Source organism: Lineus longissimus, chromosome 3 (assembly GCF_910592395.1).
Source record: "Lineus longissimus chromosome 3, tnLinLong1.2, whole genome shotgun sequence".
NCBI classification, from domain to species: domain Eukaryota; kingdom Metazoa; phylum Nemertea; class Pilidiophora; order Heteronemertea; family Lineidae; genus Lineus; species Lineus longissimus.
This window is the reverse complement of record NC_088310.1, coordinates 26,952,164-26,965,206: the sequence shown is the minus strand read 5'-3', so window position 1 is coordinate 26,965,206 and position 13,043 is coordinate 26,952,164. Positions and strand designations below refer to the sequence as shown.

At 42.5% G+C, this 13,043-nt stretch overlaps 3 protein-coding genes across 5 annotated transcripts; 2 read left to right on the top strand and 1 right to left on the bottom strand.

Annotated features, from left to right (window-relative positions):
• Positions 1 to 36: 36 nt before the first annotated feature.
• Positions 37 to 4,626, bottom strand: LOC135484464 (hepatoma-derived growth factor-related protein 2-like). 2 transcript variants are annotated; one of them, XM_064765969.1, is made up of 5 exons: positions 4,529 to 4,626; positions 2,584 to 3,689; positions 2,209 to 2,354; positions 1,518 to 1,953; positions 37 to 1,262 (listed from the first exon to the last, which is right to left on the bottom strand). In XM_064765969.1, exons 2-5 carry the CDS (start codon positions 3,646 to 3,648, stop codon positions 1,008 to 1,010), a joined length of 1,902 nt encoding a protein of 633 aa, XP_064622039.1. In that variant the 5' UTR covers positions 3,649 to 3,689; positions 4,529 to 4,626; the 3' UTR covers positions 37 to 1,007. The 2 variants fall into 2 exon arrangements, with proteins under 2 accessions (XP_064622039.1, XP_064622040.1); XM_064765970.1 differs by lacking the exon at positions 4,529 to 4,626 and adding an exon at positions 4,411 to 4,516.
• A 78-nt stretch (positions 4,627 to 4,704) lies between these two features.
• On the top strand, positions 4,705 to 6,080 carry LOC135484467 (prolyl-tRNA synthetase associated domain-containing protein 1-like). 2 transcript variants are annotated; one of them, XR_010446452.1, is made up of 2 exons: positions 4,705 to 5,025; positions 5,296 to 5,425. XR_010446452.1 is itself a non-coding variant. In XM_064765972.1 (2 exons), exons 1-2 carry the CDS (start codon positions 4,914 to 4,916, stop codon positions 5,716 to 5,718), a joined length of 510 nt encoding a protein of 169 aa, XP_064622042.1. In that variant the 5' UTR covers positions 4,756 to 4,913; the 3' UTR covers positions 5,719 to 6,080. The 2 variants fall into 2 exon arrangements, 1 of the variants encoding a protein (XP_064622042.1); XM_064765972.1 differs by having other exon boundaries at positions 4,756 to 5,000; positions 5,296 to 6,080.
• Positions 6,081 to 8,224: 2,144 nt separating this feature from the next.
• Positions 8,225 to 11,362, top strand: LOC135484882 (alpha-mannosidase 2-like). Its single transcript, XM_064766578.1, has one exon. The coding sequence runs from the start codon at positions 8,225 to 8,227 to the stop codon at positions 11,360 to 11,362; it is 3,138 nt and encodes a 1,045-aa protein (XP_064622648.1).
• The last annotated feature ends 1,681 nt before the right edge of the window (positions 11,363 to 13,043 follow it).

The following is a 13,043-nucleotide window of genomic DNA, read 5'->3' as shown; positions in this document are numbered from 1 at the left end:
TCAAAGGAGTGGAGTGTTCATGCAAAATCTGTGAAGTTATATATCTTGGTGATGGGAGTACAAATTCATGAAGACAGAAACATCAAAATATCACAGTACGATATAGCCTATTGTATGGACGGAACTTCTATTCTTTTTTAAGGTCAACAACTTGGCTTATTATTGTTTGAAAAAGAAAAGAAAGTTTATGGAAGAGAAAAAAATGTTTGTAGATAAAAAAGCACTGATCACAGTCATATTTAGGTGCACCTTTACTCAGCATTGAACAATCATTTCGAAGTACCTTGGTTCCCTAATTATTACTTCAAAGGGAAAACGTATCTCGCCAACCCACTTTCCAAATCTACGGCAGGATCATGAAATAAATACATAAAATGCTCTGCACTGAATGCAAGCATGCTCCAACAACAAAGGTAACAATGTCCTGCAAACATAGTATTAAACCAGGATTCTAAAAGCTTGATATGTACAGATACAGTCTTAGTAGAATAAAAATTGTCTCAGTCAAATATTTCTAAAACAAAGACAGATACAGGTATCTGAAAATCTGTAAAGCTGTAAATTTCCCATCCTACATCTGGATGTAAAACAACAATGCATAACTAACTATTTACAGACTGGACACAAGCGCTGTGTTTCAACATGTTCACTATATATTATATCGTTAGCTACATTTTAAAATAAATCTGGGACGATTTATAAAAATTATTCTCAAACTCAACAAACAAGTCCAACATTCCCGATGTATACAGTGTGCTGTTTCCGATTGTCTGAGGAAATAACAACATCATCATTTCTCTCTATTTCCCCCTGCAATATCACCCAAGAGGAATTACCAAGATATGTTTCCTTATATCCAGGGCACGATGAAGAAGTTCACAATAACACCAGAAAGTGTCATTCTTAACAGAGTCGCACATTAATTCTGTCATTCCCCCCAACTAAACTACATAACTTTCATTTGGTATGTGCTGTATGTTGATGGAGTCTAAAACTAGCTCTGCCCTCTATCTCCTTTTCCCCTTAGGCGGGGCAGGTCTGTTTTTCGTATCTTTACATTTTGGTATGTGCCGCTCAGCTGCAGCTTGATTGAATTTTCGTTTACAATATGGACACTGTTCATAATCTGGGTTTTCACTTGGGGGTGGTGGTGGCAGATCTAAGATATTGCCACCACCAGCTTCGTAATCCGACATCTTTTTGGCATACTTTACTGTCTCTATGAATCCTTCATGCTGTTTCCTCCAATCTGTTTTCTTTAGCTATAACATAAGAGATGGAAGTTATGTCAGAGAGAACACAAAGTGCATTGGCTCACACAGAAACACCACCTGATTTATCCACAACTTTTGCTCTGCATTAGACTGATGAAGCTGACGCAATTACTGTAAAATCACTCAGTTTTCCTTTGGTGTTATTGATCCTTGACACTAAATTTAATCTCTGCAAACCAGCAAGATATTCTGTTTTAAAGATCTGACAACTCATGTTACAGAACTTATTCCTAAAATACTTGCCTTCTTTGAATAATAAGCATCTGTCTTCTTGACAGACCTTACATATTTCTCAGCCTCCGATCCTTCAACTCGTTTCTTGCTCATGTCAAAAGTTTTCCGTGGCTTTTTACTTTCAACGCAGACCTTCCGATGCTTGTCCAGCCGGTCGACATTAAACTTCCTTCCACACGTGGGACACGGTCGAAGATTCAAATTTTCTTTCTCTGCCTCTTTGGCAGCCTGGGCATAGAACGAGACTCCATTGTCTGTACTTTTTGAGGGCAGTGGTTCATCTTCAAAATTGGAGGCAGGCGGCACCCACTTTTTGGGAGCCTGGTTGGATTGGGGAGGTTTGGCAGGTTTTTTCTGGCGTGGATTAGACTGAGGTTTAGCTGGAGGGCGCTGAGGTACACGCTGAGGAGGAGGGCGCTCGTCATCACTTTCTTCATATTCAAACCTGAGACAAAAGGCAGCTGAGATTATAACTTCATAATGGGGAAGATGTTATCAGCAGGGCAGATGATGACATGGAGAACTATTTTTATTTGTAGTGCAAATTTGTAGTGGTGATCTTGAACCTTGGGTGATTCTTCTTCCTCTTCTGCATTTAGAAATTTTGGAATCATCAATGACATGATGACTCAGTTTAGAAAAGACTCTTCTGTTAAATGAGGCCACTCTCACGCCAACTGAAAGTGAAATCATGACTTACCGTGACGGCGGTTTTCTGTAAGTTGACCTGTGACTGTCCAAATTATCGGAGTCGTCCATTGATGCTTTCCTGGCTTTTGCAAGAGCTTCACGTTTACGCTGGGCAGCTTCTTCACGTTTTTTGTCTCTTTCTCGCTCTTTTCTTTCCTGGGGACAAGAAGAAGAAGACAATATTTAGGCTATTTGGTGAACAGGATCTGCTTTGAGTTATATGAATGTTCCATTCAAAAACCCCACTTTTATACCATGATAAAGGCATGAAATTAATCTTGTTTTTTTATCCAGAACTTAGTCTTAGATCCAGAATTTGAATTAAACTGAAGCGATCACTTTAATCAAAATAAAAGTGGCGACAAAAATATCAATTCCAACTTACCCGTTCCTCCTCTTCGATTCGCTCTCTCCTGATATGCTCGAGATCAGCCTTCTGTTGCTGAATCCGTTCCAGTAACTCTCTCTCCTTCCTCTTGATTTCAGCTTGTCTTTCAGCCTCCTCTTCATCCTCAGAATCCGACCGGTAAGATGCAGGTGGCTCACGTTGCTTCCGGCGGAAATCTTGCAATCGCTTTTCTTTGGTCGCATTTTGCTCCATTTGCCACTTCTGGAAGTCGGTCATCTTTTTCTCCCCCTCTGGTTTTTGCGCAGCTTGTTTCTGCTGATGCTGTTGTCGTAGCCGCTGCAACTGAGTCCGATCAGGGATGGAACTGTCAACCTCGAGTTCAGGCTGCATGTTCTGGGTATTATGTCCATTCATCCCTGCATCACTGCCCCTCGGTTTTTTTCCAGGCCGAGCCAGTTGCGCTCTCATTTGAATCGGTGGGTTAGGCGCATCGTCAATATCTGCATAACGGTCAGGGTTGTACTCAATCCGTTGCTTTTGCTTTTGGGGATGACTGATCGGCTCCAAAGGACGGCTCTTGTCACGACCATCCTGACCAGCACTATTTGCCTGTTGGAACCGATTCTGATGTGCCCGATGTTGTACTGGAGCTGTGGGAAAAGGTGGTTTATGATTCACCCCATTCGTTATTCCATTGGCTGGACTATTGGTCTTGCCACTCCCGACCTGGCCCCTCTGCTCCATAAAGTACTCCCGAACAGACTTCACATTATCTGCTTCGCGCACGACCTGTCTTTCATTATTTCTCCTCACCGTGCTACCACTCCTACTGCTATAGCCACTGCGAGTACTCCCATAACTCGCCGTACTTACTCCACTCGCACCACTCCCATGACGACTGTTCACACGCTCCATAGCTCTCTTTTGATTATCCTCGTACATTTTGATTAGTTTTTCCTCCTTTTCCTTCAATATTTTCTTCTGGTAATCAGCCTGCATCATCTCCAAGCGAGACTGTTTTTGACCTGTCCTATTTGGAACAGGCCCCTGGGTTTGAGGTTGCCCATACATTGGACTGTGCTGCACTCGAACTTGGGCCATTAAAAGTGTGTGTCTTCACCTCCTTCTACACCAGAGATAATCTGGAAATGAAAGGAAGAACATCAAGATCCTCTCCTACATATGTCTACAATGTGAAACCAAAAAATTATAAGACAAAGTGATATTTTGTATTTACATCTCCAAGAACCATTTCATGTTATTGCTAAGCATACATACTTTTCTGCCAAACAATCAATGCGAAACTGTGTGACATACATAATATTTTTAGGCTTTACAGAGAATTTGGTAGTTCTTGTGACAAACATCACAAGTGTTCTGCTGTTCACACATCAAGTAGCAACCAAAGATGAGATAACAATCTACAATGGTATGTTGGTGACATGATGCCCTCATGATATCATCTCTGTTGTTATTCATAGGAATTACAACCTAAGACATCCCAATATAGCAAGGTCTGAAACTAAACCAATGTTCCAATAACATGATTGATAACAGCCGAGGACATGTACCAGTACAATGTTGACTAAAGGAGGCGCAGCACCGGCCCAACACTGGCATATTCAGAGTTTGTTCGAACCAGTTCTAGTTTCGACATATATTAATAATCATACAGCTCCAATACTGGCAATAATAGGCTAATTGTAGACTCAATCAATATCCATCAATAATGTGTGCCATGCTGTGACGACTCATTGGCATCGATTCTGTTACTCTTTGCCCTGCCTTAAATACCAAACGTCCAAACATTACCTACCAAAACATCATGGAATTGGAATGCATTTCAAGGAAGGAGAAACTTACATTTTTGATTACAGATTAGGCCTAGTTTGTCTTTGAAAGCGACGTAAATCCACTCAAAATTCACATGGCCCGGCATGTAAGTACATTGAGAACTATCTTAACTACCTTTCTAACGTACCTGTGTAGAAATGTTCATACTGTTACAATCAAATAATTGATTTATTCACGAAGTAAACACTTTTTTTGTTGATTCGTCGTCAACCGGAACTGGCAGGTCAGACGGAAGCCGGAGTGAAGAAAACCTGCCTCGTGATGGGCCAATTTATCGGAGAAGTCGGCGGCCGAGGCCATCTCCCGGTCGCCGGGCCAAATGTCCAATTTACATGCACCCGCTGAAATTTTCACATTAGTCAGCAGGTCGAGTGAGACAAGCTTGGCGACAATGCTCACCATTGACGACGCTTGGAGAATGCGGCCGATGTGGAAACGACACCAACAACAATAAATTTGGACGTTTTCCACTCATTTTCTTCCATAAACTTGCCAATATCTGCAGAAACGCTATGGCGAATAACCACCTAAAAAAAGAAGACTTGCTAGCAAAGTTTAAGGAGTGGGAAATAGAGAGTGAGACAGTGGATCATCCAGAAGTAGGTTGAAAAATTGACCAGAAAGGTAAAGAAATGGACAGAAGACAGTCACAGGGTGTCCCAAAAACAACCGCATTCATTTAATATTAATTTTTGTGTGCTGGCCAAATCTGAATCACTTGCACACACATAGAGATGATCACATTCACATACGATCCGTCTGTCCTGCATTGGTGGGCAAACCACAGTTGAGCAGACGTCAGACAATGGCTTGAGAGGTTGAACACGTGTGGGTATGTGGCGTAATTTTCATCACTGTATTGTTAATCTATTTTCTTCCTCTATCTTTTTGCAGGTGTTTACAGTTGAGGCAATGATGCCGTATCTTGAAAGACTCTCCGGTGCGATGTGTAAAAATCTCTTCTTGAAAGACAAAAAGAAGCGTCTCTACCTCCTTGCTGCTCTCTTCGATCGAGAGGTCAAACTTTCTGATGTTGGAAAGAAAGTCGGAGCCACAGGAGGACTAAGACTAGCAGATGAATCTATTCTGGAGGAAAAGTTGGGTGTAAAACAGGGTTGTGTCACAGCATATGCTTTAGTGAATGACGTTAACAAGGATGTGAAATTGTTAGTGGATGATGACATTATCAATGGCAAATATGATAAAGTCTGGTTTCATCCTTTGGACAATGCTGCAACAACTGGTGTGACTTGTGACGATTTCTTAAAATTCTTGCAAAAGACTGGCCACGAACCAGTTAGTGTCAAATTTGAATGATCGATGTGATTTGTTTGAAGCTGATTGACTTGTCTTCAGAACATCCTAAGATTCAGTTTCACAACAATCAGCACAGCCTATTGTCATTTGTATCAACCCCGAGCTCAGGTCAGGTCAGTTTACGATGAGTTTGCTAGTTCTTACCTGATCTCATCTGACTAAATAGACTATGAAGGAATTGTTGCTCAGTTGGTACATTGTACTTACTACTCTGACACTCTGTAAACTTTGTTAGTGCCAGCCAAGCATTATTTGGCCACACCCCTGCTTTAAATTGCATTTAAAACATCTTAGTATTGCAGTTAATAAAGATGGTGACAATTTTTCACTCCATTGAATATCAGATTACAAAGTGTTCTGGTTCCATCCTTGAGAAAAAGGTCCTCCAAACCAAAGATTATTGGGGGTCACATAGCCAACCATCAGTTGTGATTGAGCAAAGATTGTGTCACGGCTAGCCTTCATATCTTGCCATTCATGCAACCCTGAACGCAGGAGTTCACCCGGCAAACCTTCGGGAGGTCATACTCCCAAACTTAGTTGTGATTGAGCAAAGACTGTCCAACCTGCATTACTCCTCAACTTGCCATTCATGCAATCCTGAATGGGATGAGCTCAAGTAGCAGTAAACACAGAATTCACTTTTTTCTGAGAATTATGCATGGATGTATTCATTTTGGAGAATACAGATATGATACTACAGTGGAAAAGAAAGGGATGACATGTGAATGCTGTTGACTTAGCATGACTGTCGTTTGAACTCTGCAGCAGTAATGTTGTCAATGTCGGGAAACCGGGCTGCCTCCCATTTGATCTCCGGCGCGCCACGAATCCTCAATGTGCATTGACACATTTGCAGCTGTGTCTCTCCCCGCATTGTTTCGTATTTGCGTCAAGCAGAAGCTGTCGTTGTGCATTCGCCAGCTTGAAAGGAAAGCCTGAGTGAGTCGATAATTTGAGACAATGCCCATTTTATTTTAGGCTCTAGAACTGACAACTGTCTGGTAACAACTGTTCACCCCTCAACCGGATACACGTTGGCAACCGCAACCGCTCTCAACCATTCTCCAGTGCGGTATCAATTCCTTAAACCATAAAGAATTAATAGGGGTAAGAGGCGGGTGCGCTCGGTCGTTCTGCCTGTACTTGAAGGTTGAGTTCAATTCCATTCCACCAGATGGCGATTATTATCCTAATGACGTGCTTACATACCATTTGTGGTCATTATTATATATATATTGGACACACATAAACTAACTTTGACGCTCTGAAAGAGACATCATGATAATACATGCATGTCTTTCATTTCTTTCTCATTTGCAATATCACGAATTACCACCATGTATTGTCCACTAGTACTGCACCTGGCTATCATAAAACAACAACTGCGACTTATCCATACAATCAGATGAAAAGATTCGCAGGCTGTTGTCACATTGGGTGATAAGAGTAATGACAAGCAAATGCCTTTATCTAAAACTCCATGTACATTTACAGGCCTGGTTCAGTATTGGCCTGTGCGACTTACTACCTGGTTCGATGTGACGGGTCACATTTACCCTCGGCCTTTCTGTACAAAATTGAAGTAAAAAATTTGCCAGACGTCATATCAGCCAATAGATTAAATAGGCACACCCGCCAATCGATGCAGAGCAGAGGCGCGCAGGGTTATCTTGACGTCGGGAACAAAACGTGGAATATATATATACATCCTGAATTACATTGTCCGTCAATTATTTTACTTCGACGTGGACTATGGAGATGAGAGCAATAGTAGGGAATTGATTCTTATCAAAGGTGGAATGCATACGACCGGTGCAGTTCTCTGTTTCTGACTGAAGAACTCTTATGATACGGACGCAACTCTCGGCTGTTTCTGACTAAATTACTCAAAGGGACACAGGTGCAACTCTGTTTCTGACTAAAGAACTTAAAGGTAGACGGCCGCAACTCTCTGTTTCTGACTAAAGCACTCAAAGGGATACGGACGCAAGTCTATGTTTCTGACAAATGTACTGAAAGGGATAGGAATTGAACCGGCGCAACTCTCAGAATATATCTGACAAAACCACTAATAGAGATATAAGTTCTGACTTAAACACTGAGAGGAATATATCTAAGAGTCTTACGCTTGAAAGGGATACAGACACTGTATGTATGCAGCACCCGACTAAAATGCTCGCACAAGTCTCAGCTTCTAAATAGATGCTGAAAGTGATAGGCTACCGGTACGGAACATCTCAGGAAAAAATACCCGGACTTGCTCTCAACTTCTGCCTAAACTATAGGGATGCAAGTGCGGACGTATTTATCCGAGACTCGCTAAATAAGGACGGAAAACGAACGCAATTCACCGCAGTAGCTGACTAAAATATCGGAAGAGATATGGACACAAGATGAAATAATTCGGGCGTAACTCTCAACTGACTAATATCGGGGCGATGCTAAGTATTTGAATAATATAATCTCGGATATAATGTTCTTAACCAGATCGTTACCCCGCAACATGAAGCTACCACAGAGACTCATATGCCTTATTGTCGCTTGTGCCTGCATGTCTATGATCGTTTCTAGGCTTTTATCCTCGGGTGATGCCTTGGTATTGGATGATGAACAGCAACGAGGCGAATACCGTGGGGTGTACCCAAACTACCGATTGCAAGTTGCAATGACTATACGGGGACTTCCGGAGGAGTGCAGATTTTCCGAGAAGAAGCCACCCAGTGATGGGGGTCATATCAATACATATGATCTGCTTGCCGAGGTCGGGAAGGAGAATGCTCGTAGTCCGGCAATGACTCCAAAGCAACTGGACGGACCTTTACAAGTGTTTTTGATTCCGTACACCCATCTGGATCCCGGATGGATATGGACAGTAGACGAGTATTATGAAAAACACGTTAAGAATATTCTTGATAATTTAGTGATTAAATTGCCCCAATATGGTGACATGACCTTCGTTTGGGCAGAAGTGGTGTTTCTAGACATTTGGTGGAGAGGTACAACTGAACATAATAGGGCAACTTTCAAGAAAATGGTCGAAAGGGGGCAAGTCGAGATTGTTAATGGCGGCTGGGTTGTCCCGGATGAAGCCAACACGCATTATTTTGCCATTATTGATCAGTTGATTGAAGGTCATCAATGGGTTTTGAAGCACTTAGGCGTCAAACCCAGGGCTGGCTGGTCAACGAATCCTTTCGGACATTCAGCGACTATCCCGTATCTCTTCAGCAGGAGCGGTATGACGGAGATGGTGATCGTGCGCGTACATGACGCCATCAAAGCGAGACTGCGCACTGAGCGGAATGTTGAGTTAAGATGGCGGCAGTCTTGGGATTTACGATCAGATCAGTCTGAAACCATGTGTCACATCATGCCATATCTTAACAACAGCTTCCAATACTCATGTGGCCCCGATGCTGTCACATGTAGCAAATACGACTTCAAGGACCAGGGCCAACTGATAGATGACAATAACGTGCAAAGTTACTCCAAGCAACTCGCTGAGCAGTTTAAAAAGAAATCACAGCTTTTTCGTCATAATGTTGTATTTCACACCATCGGCGGAGATTTTCGTTTTGATACACCGCAGGAATGGGATGAGCAGTATTCTAACTACAAACGAATTATGAAGTACATCAACGGACACAAAGAATTTAACATGGAAATAAATTTCGGTACTGTCGCCGATTACTTCAAGGCAGTCAAGAAAGCGCCGAAATCAGATGGAGGAATGAGAACAGCTCATGGCGACTTTCTCCCGTACCATGATGTTGGATCTCAATACTGGACGGGGCTTTACACATCGCGTCCATTTTGGAAACGGCTAGGTCGAGAGTTGGAGGGTGATTTACGCTCTGCAGAAATCCTCAATTCGTTGTCAAATATTCTTCGGACTCGCTACCGAGTAGATTTCAAGGCCAGTGATGATAATTTGCGGAAGGTTACTCAGGCGAGGCGGGAGTTGGCAGTATTTCAACACCATAATGCCATCACTGGGACTTCTACCGAACGGACAGTGAAGGACTACGCCAAACGGTTGTGGCGAGCTAAAGCCCTAGCCCTGGATATCAGCAGAGTTGCGGCTAGCTACCTCCTTTCTCACGGAAAGTACGAGAATTCGAGGGATGAGAAACCAATACTTAGTCCATTTAATTACAGGGATGATAGGGATCACCTGAATTCAAAGAAAATCCTGCAACTTTCATCTGACAAGCCTCATACCGTAGTTTTCTTCAATCCAACTACAACGGTTCGGAAGGAACTGATTCGACTTCATTCAGGTTCGTCCGGTGTTACAATTATGAATGCAAAAGGGGAGACAGTTAGATGTCAAATTAGCCCAGTTTGGAAGAGATTCAGCCGGAAGTTTACCCACACATTCGAGTTGATGTTCTATGCTACACTGTTGCCGCTGGGTATGGAGACATATCACATTAAACTTGCCAAGAGCAATTTCACCACTTTTTCCCATGTAAACTTTCGGAACAAATATAGGAAAAAAAGAGAAGAATTTACGATTCAAGGAGATAATTTGCATGCGGAGTTTGACAAAAGGGGTTCATTGAAATATCTGAAAAATGAAAGAGACAAGGATGGCATCAACATCACCATGAGTTTCCATTCGTACAACTCGATTGGGAGCGGCGCCTACGTCTTCAGCGCGCATGGTACCCAAAGGTTCGACGATCCGACTTACGTGATCAAAGTGAGTGGTCCGCTTGTGACCGAGGTTCGGGTGGGGTTCGGCATCATTGAGCACAATGTCAGAATCTTCCACACCGAGAACACTCTGGGTTCAGCTTTAGAAATAGAGAACTACGTCGACATGACTGGGATAACCAAAGATACAGATATCTTCATGAGGTTGGATACTTCGATTGATAATTCGAAGTACTTGTACACGGATTCAAATGGATACCAGATGGTACGCAGACAGAGGCAGAATTCGTTTCCAGTTTCTGGTAACGTGTACCCGATCTCTGATGCGTGCTATATCCAGGATAAGACTACGCGGTTATCACTTCTAGCTGGTCAGCCACACGGGGTGGCAAGCCTCCAAAAGGGGCAACTGGACGTCTTCTTGGACAGGAAGATATTCCATGACGACGGCAAGGGGCTTGGCGAAGGAGCGAAAGACAACGTCCAAACCGTGAGCAAGTTCTTCCTACTTCTCGAACGGCCGAAAGATAACATCCTGGACGAACAGGAAGTCAACCGCCTCTCGTATCAGTCTCTTGTTAGCCAATCATTGCTGAACCACCTCCTACACCCGGTCGTAGATTTCATTGCCGACAAACCGCAGCGTATCGTAAACCCGATATTTGCTCCACTCGAAACACTTCTCCCCTGTGACGTAGACCTGGTGAACTTCAAAACCATGGAACCAGTTTCCCGAGCTTCACCAAAGGAAACGGTGATGATTTTGCGCAGACGTGTTTTCCAGTGTTCCTTCTCTGTTTACGACTTGAATTGTCCGTTGAAATCAGGAGATTTTGACGTGCAGAATCTGTTCCGTGAAATCAGGTTCAAGTCTGTTCAAGAAATGTCGTTGTCCCTGATGTATGAAAAAGATCATGGCAACTCCAGTGGAGTGATCCGTCTCCATCCTATGGAGATGGCTGCTTATAAAGTACTTAATTAATAAAGACTTAGACTTAGTCTTTATTAGTGCTTGCTACTACTGATGATAATGATAATTAGGAATAAGTGTAGAATGCGATGAGACAAAGGCAGCATAGAGAAATTATTAATTACTGGTGTACTATGGATAGGATGGGGCTTTATAGATGGACGTGATAGACGTTTACGAGCTTAATGCACCTTTCATCACATGGACACTGTGTATATCTTGCCGTCATGACATGTTTTGTCTGAAATTTGTAAACACCTGTAACCTTGTTAGTTATTAACGAATAAAGATCTATAATTTACAGTTAGTAATTCGTTTGATATGTGGATGTGAACTTGTCAATTAACATCGGTACTGGTATTCGTTGCATCTGAAATACTTGTTCATCCCACAAGATGTGTCACGGGGCAAAAGAGTCGAACGGAGTTTATTTATATATGCATTGAAGAGCCGCGGATGTTTCACGTGCGTTTGGGCAGATGTCGCTGTAAAACCTGGTCGCGGGTTGTGATCTGGGACTTGATATGGGACCGTGAGGGTGAAAAATCCCAACCTATCTTCCCCATTCGTAGCCCAGAGAGGGTGCACCATGAACCGAAATACGGCTGTAAAAACTGAGGTGACAATGTACGGAAGGAAAGCAACCCCGCTAGACCAATAAGTCATTGGGATCATTGAACACCAGTGAACTTTGTCCACATTCTGACAGATGGCGCCCCGGCCAAGTAAGCGTGGCTTTATATGCAGAGTGAATAATATACCTGGGCCCAGGGGGAACGTGTTGTACCGAGATTCAACTCGACATGTATTTTCAAAATTTAAGGCCGGCAAACCTTCATACGATCCGTACAGTATCTCTTCCAGATTCGGACCGCATCCTTTTCCATACACGTTCCCTTTTAAAAAAGCTCTTTGGGCCAACATTAGAATGAGGCCTTATGCGAGATTTGTCCTTCTACTGCTCCAAGTTAATGAGCATTGTCGCACCCCTGTGACGTAGAACATGAATGAAACAGAAAACAAAACGTGTTTGCGTTTATCAAATATCGTGTATTTATCATTCATGGCGTTGCATTTGCGGCAACAGAAGTTGTCAGATTTGTGATATCATAATCTAAAAAATGGATACAACCTCATTCTTTTGACCTTTAACACATCTACACTGTTGTATCTGTTCAGGGAGTAAAGACCACACTGGGTTCGAGAATTGACCGTGCAAACCCCGGGATCAAAGATTTCTATTATGTTCGGTTGCGATATCCCTTTGATAATTGTAACATACACCAGTTGTTCAAATATTGGAATGCAAAATCGGCCGAAGTTATGAAAATCATTTTGCACAGCAAATATTATGTTTCCTTTGGTTGGTTCTGTGAGGTAACAAGACGTATTTTATCACACTCAAGTCCAGCTACTTCATTATAACCAATTCATTTAATCAGCCACGGCGTAAAAAACGAATCATAAATCATTGATAAGTATTCCTTGATTGGGTGCCAGTTGGAGCCTTCAAGTTTTATGCGGTGGTCAATAGCTTTGGAAGTGTTGGCGTAACTTTCATCACAACACTCCTCCCCTCAAGTGTGAGCTATAATACTTCAAAGAGAAATACTAACAATATAACCGTATGTTTTCACACTGTCACTATTTCTATAAAAATCATGATTTAATTTTCTATGCCCGAGTAATTAAT